This window comes from Phalangium opilio, unplaced genomic scaffold (genome assembly GCF_054372755.1).
Source record: "Phalangium opilio isolate 3A_F unplaced genomic scaffold, DU_Popi_V2 ptg000042l_1, whole genome shotgun sequence".
Taxonomy (NCBI): Eukaryota; Metazoa; Arthropoda; class Arachnida; order Opiliones; family Phalangiidae; genus Phalangium; species Phalangium opilio.
Genome location: NW_028324166.1, coordinates 5,379,294 through 5,392,758, shown reverse-complemented (window position 1 = coordinate 5,392,758; position 13,465 = coordinate 5,379,294). Strand labels below are relative to the sequence as shown.

Genomic DNA, 13,465 nt, shown 5'->3' with positions numbered 1-13,465 from the left:
AAATTTTTGCAATATCCCTAACTATTTTAAGGTGTTTACCAGAGCCCACTTCCTGGCTCATAATTAGCATTGCTCCAAGCATGGTTTGATATGCCAAACGAAATCCCTGACATATACCTGACTTTTTAGGAAAAAATTTTAAATCCCTGACTTATCCCTGACTTTTACTCCTATCTTCCATATCCCTGACTTATCCAGGTTATCCGGGTTCCGTAAGAACCCTGGAATAGTAGTATATGATGTTGGTGATCCAAAAAATTATTGTTAGTAGAAGAATCCATATCCCTTGAAGAAAACAAGTATGCAAAAAAGTATACTTTTCACCAAAAACAAGTATGCTTTTCACCAAAAATAAGCATAATTTTCACCAAAAATAAGCACAATTTTGACCAAAAATAAGCACAATTTTCACCAAAAACAAGCACAATTTTCACCAAAAACAAGTACGCTTTTCACCCAAATAAGTATACTTTTCACAAAACATCTTGAAGCATATCAATATGATATGGAAAGGGATTGCAATACATATGTATAGATGACCCCCACGAGGAAATTCGAAGCACATTGAAGAATTCACTTTCCTTAGCCCTTGTTTTAAGTTGTATCTTTAAATCGGGAACGCCTCTTCTTGATCAAGTGCCTGTGACGTATTTCAGATACAATTCAGATGAAAGAAATAATTCAGAAATTTACAATAAAAAGATTTTTAATGAATTTCAAATTTCAGTTGTCCTACAGCAGTAATATTTTCTCAAAAAATATTGACATTTACTACATGCGCCTTTAAAACGCAACTAGTACTTCGAAGTTCTGTATTTTTTATTTAAGTATTAACAGGAATTTATAGATGTGATGTGAAATTAACAACATGCAATGCATGCCATGGAAAAATTACTTCTACCATAAAGTTAGGAAAGGAGTCCAATTCTTCCCTATGTCTTGCCAATAAGGCTCGTTCTCCCACTAAGTTTCCACTCTGCAAAATTAACCGCCATTTTTCAAAAAGAGGCGGAGCCATCTTAAGCCACAACCTTCTGGCCTCCCCTATAGGCGGTAACAAAATTTAGGGAAACTCAGCTACTTTCTCAATGGAGCTATCTCAGAAGTCTTAGTGTGACGTCAACCATGCTATCTCTCTATAGAGAGCTTTCAGTTGGAGGAGGAGCTGAGTCTCGTGACATAATTTACGCTACCATATTGGTGGGCTTAATGCAGGAATGAACCTGAGACCACCCAACCAATATGGCTACCAGAACATCGGTAAGACTTTGGAGGATGTGACGTACTACTATTTCATCTGAAAGCTCTCTATAGAACCAAAGAGGTACCAAATATGGCCGACCTTCGCCAAAGTTAAGCCTGTGATGTTTTACTTAGGCACTGACGTCACAACTGAGATAGCTCTATTAAATACTTTCTGAGGAACCAACGCACAGGGCCGCCATACTAGGCGAGTTTCCTGGCGCCAAGAGACACCGCTAGATGGCGCTAGGGTTCGCTACACATGGTAGGCAAGTCAACTCACGCCGCCGTTTGTGGTGCTTCTTAGCGCGAGGGAACTAACCTAACATGGCGGCCAATAGAGCTATCTCAGAAGAAGCCTTAGTGTGACGTCACCCATACTATTTGCCAATAGAGCCAAAGTGGTACCAAACATGGCCGCCCACTGCCAATTTAAAACTAAGCCAGTGACGTTTTACCAAGGCACTGACGTCACAACTGAGATAGCTCTATTGCCCTTGTGCTGTTTACTTTTCCTATAGTCTATACCCAGTTGTATATTCCAAGATCATGTCTATAAATTCCTGGTATTAAGATTTGTTTGTATAATCTATAATCTACAATATACAGGTCACCCGTTAATTATCTAATTAGCCAATTAACATTTACCTATAACTACACTAGGCAAGCAATACTCACAGTACCAGTATAGTTGAGGGTAAAAAAAAGGTTTCTACGGGATATACAATCAATCTCTAGGCCTATAGTTATAATAGGTTTACGAGGCGCTATTATAATACATTTCAATTAAGTTTATGGTAAATTTTAGGCGGCTTTGTGTGTCATTAAGAATTAATTAACAGATTTTATTAGTAGTTGAGCCACAATTTGTAACCTGTTTTATTCATTATTATTTTTTTTAATATTATTGGCACAAAATCAGTAATCCTCTTTTATTATGATAGTTTCATGGACTAGTGAAAATGTGCAAGACATGATAAAAACTTTAAGAGCATAATGGTCTATCATACGAACTAGTAACTGTAATCTTGCCATAAACGACGATACAAAGGCTTAAAGGAGTCAATTTAAACGCGTAAATTAAAGGGATGTACAATACGTTGTGTAGGGGCGTGTCAAGAACTATTTTTTGAAGTAGCAATGTTACTATTTCAGGGAGTAGTGATTGGGTAATGTCACGTGACTAAGCGTTCCATAAAGAACAATACAAAGGCTTAAACGCGTAAATTGAAGCGATGTACAATACGTTGTGTAGGGGCGTGTCAAGAACTATATTTTGAAGTAATAATGTTACTAGTTTGTGGAGTAGTGATTAGGTAATGTCATGTGACTCTAAGCGTCAAAGCACTCGGCGGATAGATTCGAAGGAATTGCCGATGCCCATTACCAATGTACTGAATCTGATAATGGTACAAGATTCACTCATGCCCAGTAGACCTCTATTTAATGAAGGATAGGCCCCGCCCCTACATAAGGCATTGTACATCACTTTAATACCGAAATATGGTAAATTTAACAAAATTATCCAATTTTTAAGAAATCCTAGAGAAACAGTAGAGAACTTCAATATTTTTCTGGCACGTTTTGTTGAGAGATTTTCTGAATGTAAAGATTGCTTCTGATTGGCTAAGAGTTTTTTTTTAATACAGTTCATTTTAATCAAAAATTGTCATTAGGTTTAGCAATGTTCAGAAAGTTGGAGACACTTGAAAAATTATTATAAATTAAGGAAAACGAAATTTTTGTCAACGCTTTTAGACAAAAAAGGGTCGCCATTTCATTCTCCCTTTACTGTCATAAAATGGATAACTTATTCTGTACCGCCATCTTGCGGTTTCAGAAAGTATATTGTACACTTTCATTAGATGCATAAAGATCTCGAAATTTATACGAACATACATCGAAATTTTGACCAAAACTTATGGCGTACGATTCAAAAGTGCAATATTAATATTATTAGCCATATTCCTAATCAGCGCCACCTACAAATAGCGGCGACTTTGAGAACTACTGTAATCGGCAAGCCAATTAACCAGATGTCGCTAAAAATCTGGTGACGTCACTGAAAATTGGCACGCTTTAAAGCTCTACTTTTAAAGTAGCGCTACTCGTTAAGCCTTGGCGTGCTGCTTTAGATAAAATAAAGCGGGCTAATTTTTTATCAGAGCCCCGAGAGAGTGCCCGTCAGTGACGTCACCAGATTTTTAGCGACATCTGGTTGGCTTGCCGATTACATTACAGTAGTTCTCAAAGTCGCCGCTATGTGTAGGTGGCGCTGAGTAGGAATAAGACTAAATTAATTAACACAATTTCACATAATTAACCTTTAACTATATTTGCTAAAAAGAATTATAAGTTTTTCAAATACCCGCTTAGATTCTTATAGAGTAGATAATTCTATTTCAGCGCAAGGATACTAACACTAAAAACATGGAGTAATACGCATTACAAGTCAAATAATTCAAATGACAGACCATGAAATAAAAAAAAATTAACATAATTAATTAAGACGATTTAAATAACGTTAAAAAATTCAATTTCTTTTCATTAGGAATTTATCTAAAATTCTAGTTATTTTTAAATATACAGAAGGTGGGAAGAAATTTAAAGGGTAATTAAATTCTTTTTTGTAATACAATATTAGTGATATAAATAATTGAATTCTTTACTGGCAAACATAAATTACCCCTTAGTTTTTACTTTATATATGAATTAAAATTTATTTACAAAAGATATATCGAAAAAATGTTTTTTTTGGACACTGGTTTGTTTTAAGTGAATATTGAATATTATCGATCGAGAAAAGCGCGTTATTGGCTTAAAATCGAAACAGGATTTTAATCCTTTTTTTTTATTCCAGTGATGGTTTAAAAAAGTTAAAGTTAATCGCTTTTTTAAATACTTGTTTGTAATTGTACCTTTAATTTATTTATACCCAAAGATAGTCTTAGTTTCTTGTTATGTAAAAACCATGCGAGTAGATGGGAGAAAATGTACGTTACGTTTTTTTTATAGCTGTCCAATATTATAAATTACCTTAAAAAGGATCGTGAACTCCGAGAACAACGTATTTTTAATCAATTAAATATAAAATTTACAAAAACTTAATCGGAAGTTTACCTAAGGATCTAATTCATATATTATTATGGAGAACATGAGCTAGGCCTAGCAATTGCAGATTTAAATAGAAATGCCAAGAAGCACCTCTAGATGGCGCCATAGGCCTGGGAACTTTGATATGACACCAATTAGAATTGATACTTGGCATTATTTCTGTGAACTGACATGAGCTAGGCCTAGCCATTGCAGATTTAAATAGAAATGCCAAGAAGCACCTCTAGATGGCGCCACAGGCCAGGGAAATTTGGCATTATTTCATCATAATTTTAAAAATGCTGAGATTGCTTTAGAAATCTGATTGTGCGCGCTTTTAGTTCAGTTTTAATTGTTTAACCACAGAAAACCCGCGCTGGCCATTGGACCAAGAAGTAACTCTAGATGGCGCCTGAGTCCAGGGAAATTTGACACCAATTAGAATTGATAATTGGAATTATTTCTGTGAACTGAGCTCAATCATTATTTTAAAAATGCTGAGACTGCTTTAGAAACCTGATTGTGCGCGCTTTTAGTTCAGTTTAAATTGTTTAACCACAGAAAACCCGCGCTGGCTATTAGACCAAGAACGAAAGTACTCTAGATGGCGCTGGAGATAAACCAGAGTCCCGGGAACATTCACGCCATCTAGAATCAACTCTTGTCATAGCTAATGTTTTCTGCGCATATGAATTTCTATTATATAAACTGCAAAACCTAACTTTACTTAACCAAAATTTAAAAAAAAACACTGCAGCTATATAGTTTAGAGATCTAATTGTGTGCGCTTTTAATTTAGTTTAAAACCGGGATAATTTTGCAAAACAGAATTAATTTTGAGTATGAACTGTAGTTGAACTAAGGCGGCCATTTTATGATGTTAAATAAATAACAGACAATAAGAGCCAACTCTTTATCCAGATGGCGCCAGAGAGCAGCCCGAATAACCTACCCTCTCCAATTATATCTAGAATCGATTCCTGTCATTTCTATACCTTTAGAGGCATGTTTTCTGAATGTAGTTTGTAAAACTCGATCAAAACTAAAGTACTGCGGCTAATTTAGAGATCTGATTCCAGATGGCGCCAGAGAGCAGCCCGAATACCCGAGCCTCTCCGAGTATATCTAGAATCGATTCACGTCATTTCTATACCTTTAGAGGCATGTTTTCTGAATGTAGTTTTGTAAAACTCGATCAAAACCGCGAAACTTTAAAGTACTGCGGCTAATTTGGAGATCTGATTCCAGATGGCGCCAGAGAACAGCCCGAATACCTAAGTCTCTCCGACTATATCTAGAATCGATTCCTGTCATTTCTATACCTTTAAAGGCATGTTTTCTGTAAGTAGTTTGTAAAACTCGATCAAAACTGCAAAACTTTAAAGTACTGCTGCTAATTTAGAGATCTGATTGTGCACGCGCTTTTAGTTCAGTTCAAAAATTTCGTAATTTTCAGAACAGAATTTTGAATTTTAATACGTTTTACTAAAATTTATTTTTTAATGAATGAAATTTGACTAAAAATAAGTCGTTCTTGAAGTATATAATAATATCCTTTTAAAGTTTAAAAAGAAAATGCCAAACCTTATAGAATTTAATTAAAAATAGAAAAAAAAAATCCAAAAACAATTAATTAAGGATTGAGGATTAGAAATTAACCCATAACACACACGTACGCAACAAATTGAAATAACACCGGTTTTAAACAATTTCCAGTCTCACTATATGTTCTTTTTTTTTTTCTTTTTAAGTTTTCCCCAATATCACAGCCAGTAAGGCGTTGGACAGAGAACACGCACCAAAGATTGGAAAAGAATAAACGGATTGTCTTCTATTAACTAATTAATTAATCTTTTTTATAATAATAATAATTGTAAAGCGTCAATTAAGACATGACAATGAAGTTTGATTAGAAGAAGATTAAGAAGAAGGTTTGTTTGTCGTAGTATTCTGTTGAGTTTTAGCCGGAGCATAGTTTAACTATAGAAACAAGAACCATCTTGAGGGAGGTGATTATAAAATATTCTTAAACTTCTACATTGTATTGTACAAACTGTATAATTTCTTTGTTTTTTTTTTTTTTTATTCATGAAGTTTTATTATAGGAGGATTTTAAAAGAGATGATTAATCGAAACCTGTTGGAAATTAACGAAGATATGATTAAGAATTGGCCTTATTCCTGATCAACGCCACCGAGGCGTAGCGGCGACTTTTGGAACTATAATAATACGGTAGCCAATTACAGGTGGCGCTGGAGTCGATGGACTCTGTTATTTTCTATGTTTTTTTGATCTTTCTGAATCACGTGAATAGCCAAGGCTTAACAAGCGATATGGTTTCAAAAGTATTAAAAGTTGATTTTACCTTTCTTATTCTGTCTAATATTATGAAATAAGACTTTCGGAGTAAGTTTTCATTCGATTTTGGTCTATTTGGAGATTATTAGCTTAATAATAATTAGTTAAAACATGTTTTTTGAAGTTGAAGCGGTAATAATCAAAACATAGAAAATAACAGATCTCCATCAGAGTACATCGACTCCACCGCCACCTGTAATTGGCTACCGTATTATTATAGTTCCAAAAGTCGCCGCTACGCCTCGGTGGCGTTGATCAGGAATAAGGCCAATTATGGGCTTGTTATGGCCGGGTTTTTACAGAAGTAAGATAAGGCACTAGAAGTACGGAGCTAACCAAATTCTTCACTTGGCGAAAGTGAATAAATATTCTTGATAACACACTAACGGTTGGCCCTCTGGTGGCGGTTTCTGAATTATCCCACCAAAACGTGAGACGCCGGCTGCGGTAGACGGCCGAACTAGATTCAAGCACTCGCGTCCGTGTTCCGCGGCTTTAGGTTGAGGGGAAGGGGGGTAGGAAATGTTTTTGGAACTCGACAATTTTTTTTCTCAGTCTAGTGTGGGCGCGTGGGAAGCGGCATAAAATCCTCAAATTTGTTCACTAGTGCCAGGATCTACTAGCAATGCTAGAGCACTTTACTTCTAGTCCTTTATCTTACTTCTAGTTTTTACAGTAAGGGAATTTTTAGTTGACTACACTCGGTTTTGCAGTCCATCTTCCTATTTAGTCTGTACTAAGCCTTTGTAAATTTGATTATCTATATTTTCTACCAACTGAATCATATGTATTGGGCTTTGTTCTCCTAAATTTGTAATATACCCTAACAGGAATCTATAAGCTAATAGGAATCATTGTGGCCCCATATCGTCCACGTAAATTTCTATGCTGGTGTTGTGGGCGGGGCTTAAGTCCTCTCAGTCACGCGTCATAGTCCTGACATGGATTAACTAACGCTAGGGATTTTTCACTAACCGTGTTTCCCATGTATTGCTATCGCCAACTACATGTTCCCAATTATTCCTTTATTCCCCTCTTCATTCCCCCAATTTATTGGACCAAAAACGGATGTAGACATAGCGCCATCTCTAGGCAAAATAAACAGTTTTTGCGGATTTTAAAGATGGCGGCGCCCAATTTTAGCCGGGATTTCAATTTTTGACGTCATATGACACGTGACATTTGATCCAATTTTCTTATAACTTTCTGTTAGGGATAGTAGCTGCTGCTAGGGGGCGTTTGGAACATGAATACTTAATCTTTTAGGGGGAACGAACAATCCCTAGATTTATTTAATCTATGGTTCTGACGTCATTGCCTGGTCGTCTGCTTATGATCCTGGCGCATGGGCAATTAATTTTAATGGGGATGGATCTGATAAGACTCGTTCTAACCTAACCTTATAAATCTTATTCAAAAACCAACCCGATTTTTACCAAATTAGTTAATCAAGTTACGTTATACTCTGTTTATTACAGACTATATATAAGTTACCTAGGTTTTGACGTCTACCACTGGAATTTGGACGTTTACTGGAAGTGCGTATTCGTAACCGCCTTTTGAGGCCATTTGATTTTGTAATTTATCCAATTGAACATTTGCCTTTAAAGAACATGAATATCACAGTTGTGTAAAATTATTTGAAAGTTCAAACACAAAGTACCAGTTAAAAATACTCACCCTAACATTCATATCTCCTGATCCGACATGCGCAGTATGCCTGAAATTCGTTGGGACACCAATCATAGAATGATCAATCCGTCGTCTTCTCTTCTATAAGAGGAAATATATTGCTATTATTTCTCAAATATTCGGGTTTGTTTTGTAACATATTTGAACAGAAGATGGCGCTACTTATAAACAGAACACCACTCGACAAAATGTGGTATTGACAGAACTCAACTGTTGCAAAATTGGCAAGTTAAATTGATATACTCACTGGTGGTGGCTGTTCTGTTACGCAACACGTGAAGCACTGCATCCACATATCACTCATATCTCTACTGGCTCGATAATAAATATTAATGCAGGGGAAAACTGAAAGAAATAGAAAGCAAGGAACTATTAAAGAGATTATTTGAGAAGTTTAATTATTATACATTAAAGTCTCCTTTTGGAAGTGAAATATCTAAGACTTAAGTTCAAAAAGTGGTACATTATTATGACAAACCCTTTAGCTTGATACAAAACAATTTGTTTTTAAAAGTTTTGTCCACAAAACGTTCTATAGTTTTGACCACAAAACGTTCTATAGTTTTGACCACAAAACGTTCTATAGTTTTGACCATGGATGAAGGATGCGCGTGAAAAACATTCGACGCTCAACAGGATGTGCAACTCCCTATACTAAAAAGTAGACAAGTCGATACTAGCGCCGTCTGGCTACCAGCGCTGGAAACCCTCGCGGGAAAAATAAAAAATACTGGACACGAGAAAAAAACACGCGCTACCGTCTATTTTTTTTCCTTAGCGTCGTCTGCTAGAAGCAAAACAGTTGTTTTTTTCTTATGTCCTGTATTTTTTATTTTTCCCGCGAGGGCTTCCAGCGCTGGTAGCCAGGCGGCGCTAGTATCGACTTGTCTACTTTTTAGTATAGGGAGTTGCACATCCTGTTGAGCGTCGAATGTTTTTCACGCGCATCCTTCATCCATGGTTTTGACCACAAAATGTTCTAAAGTTTTGTCCACAAAACGTTCTATAGTTTTGTCCACAAAACGTTCTATAGTTTTGTCCACAAAACGTTCTATAGTTTTGTCTACAAAATATTCTATAGTTTTGTCTACAAAATATTCTATAGTTTTGTCTACAAAATATTCTATAGTTTTGTCTACAAAATATTCTATAGTTTTGTCTACAAAATATTCTATAGTTTTGTCTACAAAATATTCTATAGTTTTGTCTACAAAATATTCTATAGTTTTGTCTACAAAATATTCTAGTTGTCTACAAAATATTCTAGTTTTGTCTACAAAATATTCTATAGTTTTGTCTACAAAATATTCTATAGTTTTGTCTACAAAATATTCTAAAGTTTTGTCTACAAAATATTCTAAAGTTTTGTCTACAAAATATTCTAAAGTTTTGTCTACAAAATATTCTAAAGTTTTGTCTACAAAATATTCTAAAGTTTTGTCTACAAAATATTCTAAAGTTTTGTCTACAAAATATTCTAAAGTTTTGTCTACAAAATATTCTATAGTTTTGTCTACAAAATGTTCTATAGTTTTGTCTACAAAATGTTCTAAAGTTTTGTCTACAAAATGTTCTAAAGTTTTGTCTACAAAATGTTCTAAAGTTTTGTCTACAAAATGTTCTAAAGTTTTGTCTACAAAATGTTCTAAAGTTTTGTCTACAAAATGTTCTAAAGTTTTGTCTACAAAATGTTCTAAAGTTTTGTCCACAAAATGTTCTAAAGTTTTGTCTACAAAATGTTCTAAAGTTTTGTCCACAAAATGTTCTTAAGTTTTGTCCACAAAATATTCTATAGTTTTGTCCACAAAATATTCTAAAGTTTTGTCCACAAAATATCCTATAGTTTTGTCCACAAAATATTCTATAGTTTTGTCCACAAAATATTCTATAGTTTTGTCCACAAAATATTCTATAGTTTTGTCCACAAAATATTCTAAAGTTATGTCCACAAAATATTCTAAAGTTTTGTCCACAAAATATTCTAAAGTTTTGTCCACAAAACGTTCTATAGTTTTGTCCAAAAAACATTCTATAGTTTTGAGTCTTTTGACCAAAAAACATTCTATAGTTTTGTCTACAAAATGTTCTAAAGTTTATGTTGCATAGATCTGTAAACAGTCCATACTATTAAATTTGCTACTATCTTAGCTTCATTATTTACTAGCAGACCCAGTAATAACACAGACATTTCATACTCTCTTTTAAGGGGAGGTTTAGGGAAGGTGGACTGGTCAAACAAAAATGAATTTTTTTAAGAACAGAACTCTTATAGAGCTATTTCAGTGGGGGAAAAATTTCGTCTGCTACGAAAATTGGGCCTGCCTTTGAGCGTAGGGCGGACATTTTGTGAGGGTTTTCTCTATGGGCAAATAGCATTGGTGACGTAGCCATTACCCCCTCTGAAATAGCTCTATAGAGCATACATTTTCCCCGGGCTCCCATTTATGTGCAAGGAACTAAATGATAATGTATTGTTAAAAATAACATTTTATACTTTTAATTTTACTTTAAAAGTTGGTTATGTTTCTTAACTTGCATCAAGCCTTTTGTAAAAAGAAGATATGGCTTTTTGTTTTTGTATTGTATTTAAAACGCAACCTATTTCATTCCCTTTTATCAGCAATTCCAGTAACGTGATAAGAACACACAACAGTCAATTTGTTTTTATCACTGTGGGAAATATGAGTAAGCTAGAACAGAAAACAGATTTACGTACTTGCCCTTTGGATTTCTTCAACGTCAATACGAGGCCTCGTCTAGTCAGAGTTTGAAAATTCAGCCTAAATAAAGGATTTAATAACTTAATGAAGCTATTTTATGTAATAATGACATTAACAGTTCAGATTTGAAGCTATTTAATGAAAAAATGACATAAACAGTTCAGATTTGAAGCTATTTTACGTAATAATGACATTAACAGTTCAGATTTGAAGCTATTTTACGTAATAATGACATTAACAGTTCAGATTTGAAGCTATTTTATGTAATAATGACATTGACAGTTCAGATTTGAAGCTATTTTATGTAATAATGACATTAACAGTTCAGATGTGAAGCTATTTTATGTGATAATGACATTAACAGTTCAGATGTGAAGCTATTTTATGTGATAATGACATTAACAGTTCAGATTTGAAGCTATTTGTAATAATGACATTAACAGTTCAGATTTGAAGCTATTTTATGCAATAATGACATTAACAGTTCAGATTTGAAGCTATTTTATGTAATAATGACATTAACAGTTCAGATTTGAAGCTATTTTATGTAATAATAACATTAACAGTTCAGATTTCATGACTTCAAAGCTATAATAAACTTTAGCAACTGAGGCTGGGAAAAATTTACTTTCACATGAACTTAACTATGGAAATGGATTAACCAAAATTGGAGATAAAACACTCTCCCCGCGATAATTTGTTACACTAAATCAATCTTTGCATAGAGAAAGTTTTAATCATTAATTCTAAGCTTTAAAAATCTCTAGTAGTCTCCCAAAAAACTACACTTTTCTGTTCTTCACTTAAACCAAGGCCTAGCATGACTACTCAAATATAAAACTACTTCCCATCCTCTAACCGATCCATTTTTTATTTACCGAAAAGAATTGTACGCAATTAGACTACAGGCAATTAGTCACAGGCACTTAAACATAATTATCCTTAACTAATTATTATTTTACTTACGATTAATGTAGGCTTAGGGCGGCCCACAACATTTCACCGTGAGAAGTAGATAGGTGAAAATCCTTTTTCTTATTGAATAATTTTATATAATAATATTGTTCCGGTTTTATTTCAAACTCAATCTGAATTTGTGTTGATGAGAATAAAATCTCATGATACGCACGATACTTCTCACTTATAAAGTTATTATGAATCGCCTAGGAAGTAACTCAAAGAATGGCATCACCCATGACACCCAAGGGGGTAATAGTCTCATAAAAAGCAGACGACTTTTTTTCTGAACTGTGGTAAATTGGTAATGACTCTTCCTGAATTCTGACGTCCCGAGCAGGGATTTTTTTTTTTTTTTTTTTTTTTTTGCTCTGGGTCCGGGACAAGGCTAGGGCTTGGTGCCATATAGCCAGTTTTTTGTAGTTAGATCAGGTGGAGGCGGAGCTTCTGTTTAAAGATCGCCAGCGATGGAGCGGAAGCGATCTCTTGGGGCAGCTTGTTCCAGGGAGTGATGACACGACGAAAGAATGAGAATTTGACAGAGTTTCGTTTTGAGTGGGGGAGATGTAGTTTCAGGGTATTCCCACGCGTGATGGTTGATTTCATTGAGGCGAAATAAGATTGGTCTGGTTGTTGCAATATTTTGTATAAGACCACAAGGTCGAGGTATAATCTGCGAGTTTGTAAATTGGGCCACTTTAAAGCCGATAGGCGGTCAGACCGTTGTAAATCGCGAAGTTGAAACGGGAGTTTGGACGCTCTCGCTTGAACATTGTCAAGGAGAGTGATATCTTGGATGAGGTACGGGTTCCATATACATGAGGCGGACTCCAGTATGGGGCGGATGAAAGTGTTGTATAGGAAGGTGTAGCTGCTCAAGTTTAACCCCGGAAGTTTAGCACGGATCACCGCAATTAAGGAGTTGGCTCGTTTGCATAATGAGGTAACGTGGTTATGGAAATTTAGGTTGGGCGTGATAATTACCCCGAGGTCGCGATGCTCCACTACCCGTTTAATGTTAACGCCAGAGAGGAAGTAGGGGGATGGGTCACTCATTCTTACCGGACCATTAGTGACACTAAGTAGAACAGTTTTGAGTTCAATGAATTTGAGACCATTAAGGCGCGACCACAAGTCAAGGTTAAGTAAGTCTGATTGTAAGTGTTGGACAACGTTAAAAGAGGAAATAGATCGATACAACTTTAGGTCATCTGCGTAGAGACTGCAATGTGATTTTAAGGCCTGAGGGATGTCGTTGATATAAACTAAAAATAGTAAAGGGCCAAGGACACTGCCCTGGGGAACTCCACTTCGAACTGGTAGGGGGTCACTTAAAGTATGTTCGACACGTACCCGCTGAATACGATCCGAAAGAAAGGCCGATAGCCAGACCAATAGGTTAT

At 35.2% G+C, this 13,465-nt stretch overlaps 1 protein-coding gene across 1 annotated transcript; it reads right to left on the bottom strand.

The window, feature by feature from the left end:
- Positions 1–688: 688 nt before the first annotated feature.
- Positions 689–12,353, bottom strand: Spec2 (CDC42 small effector protein Spec2). Its single transcript, XM_089836578.1, has 6 exons — positions 12,072–12,353; positions 11,102–11,165; positions 8,633–8,730; positions 8,374–8,466; positions 8,188–8,295; positions 689–6,471 (listed from the first exon to the last, which is right to left on the bottom strand). The coding sequence occupies exons 3-5, from the start codon at positions 8,687–8,689 to the stop codon at positions 8,188–8,190; spliced, it is 258 nt and encodes an 85-aa protein (XP_089692704.1). The 5' UTR covers positions 8,690–8,730; positions 11,102–11,165; positions 12,072–12,353; the 3' UTR covers positions 689–6,471.
- Between the last annotated feature and the right edge of the window lie 1,112 nt (positions 12,354–13,465).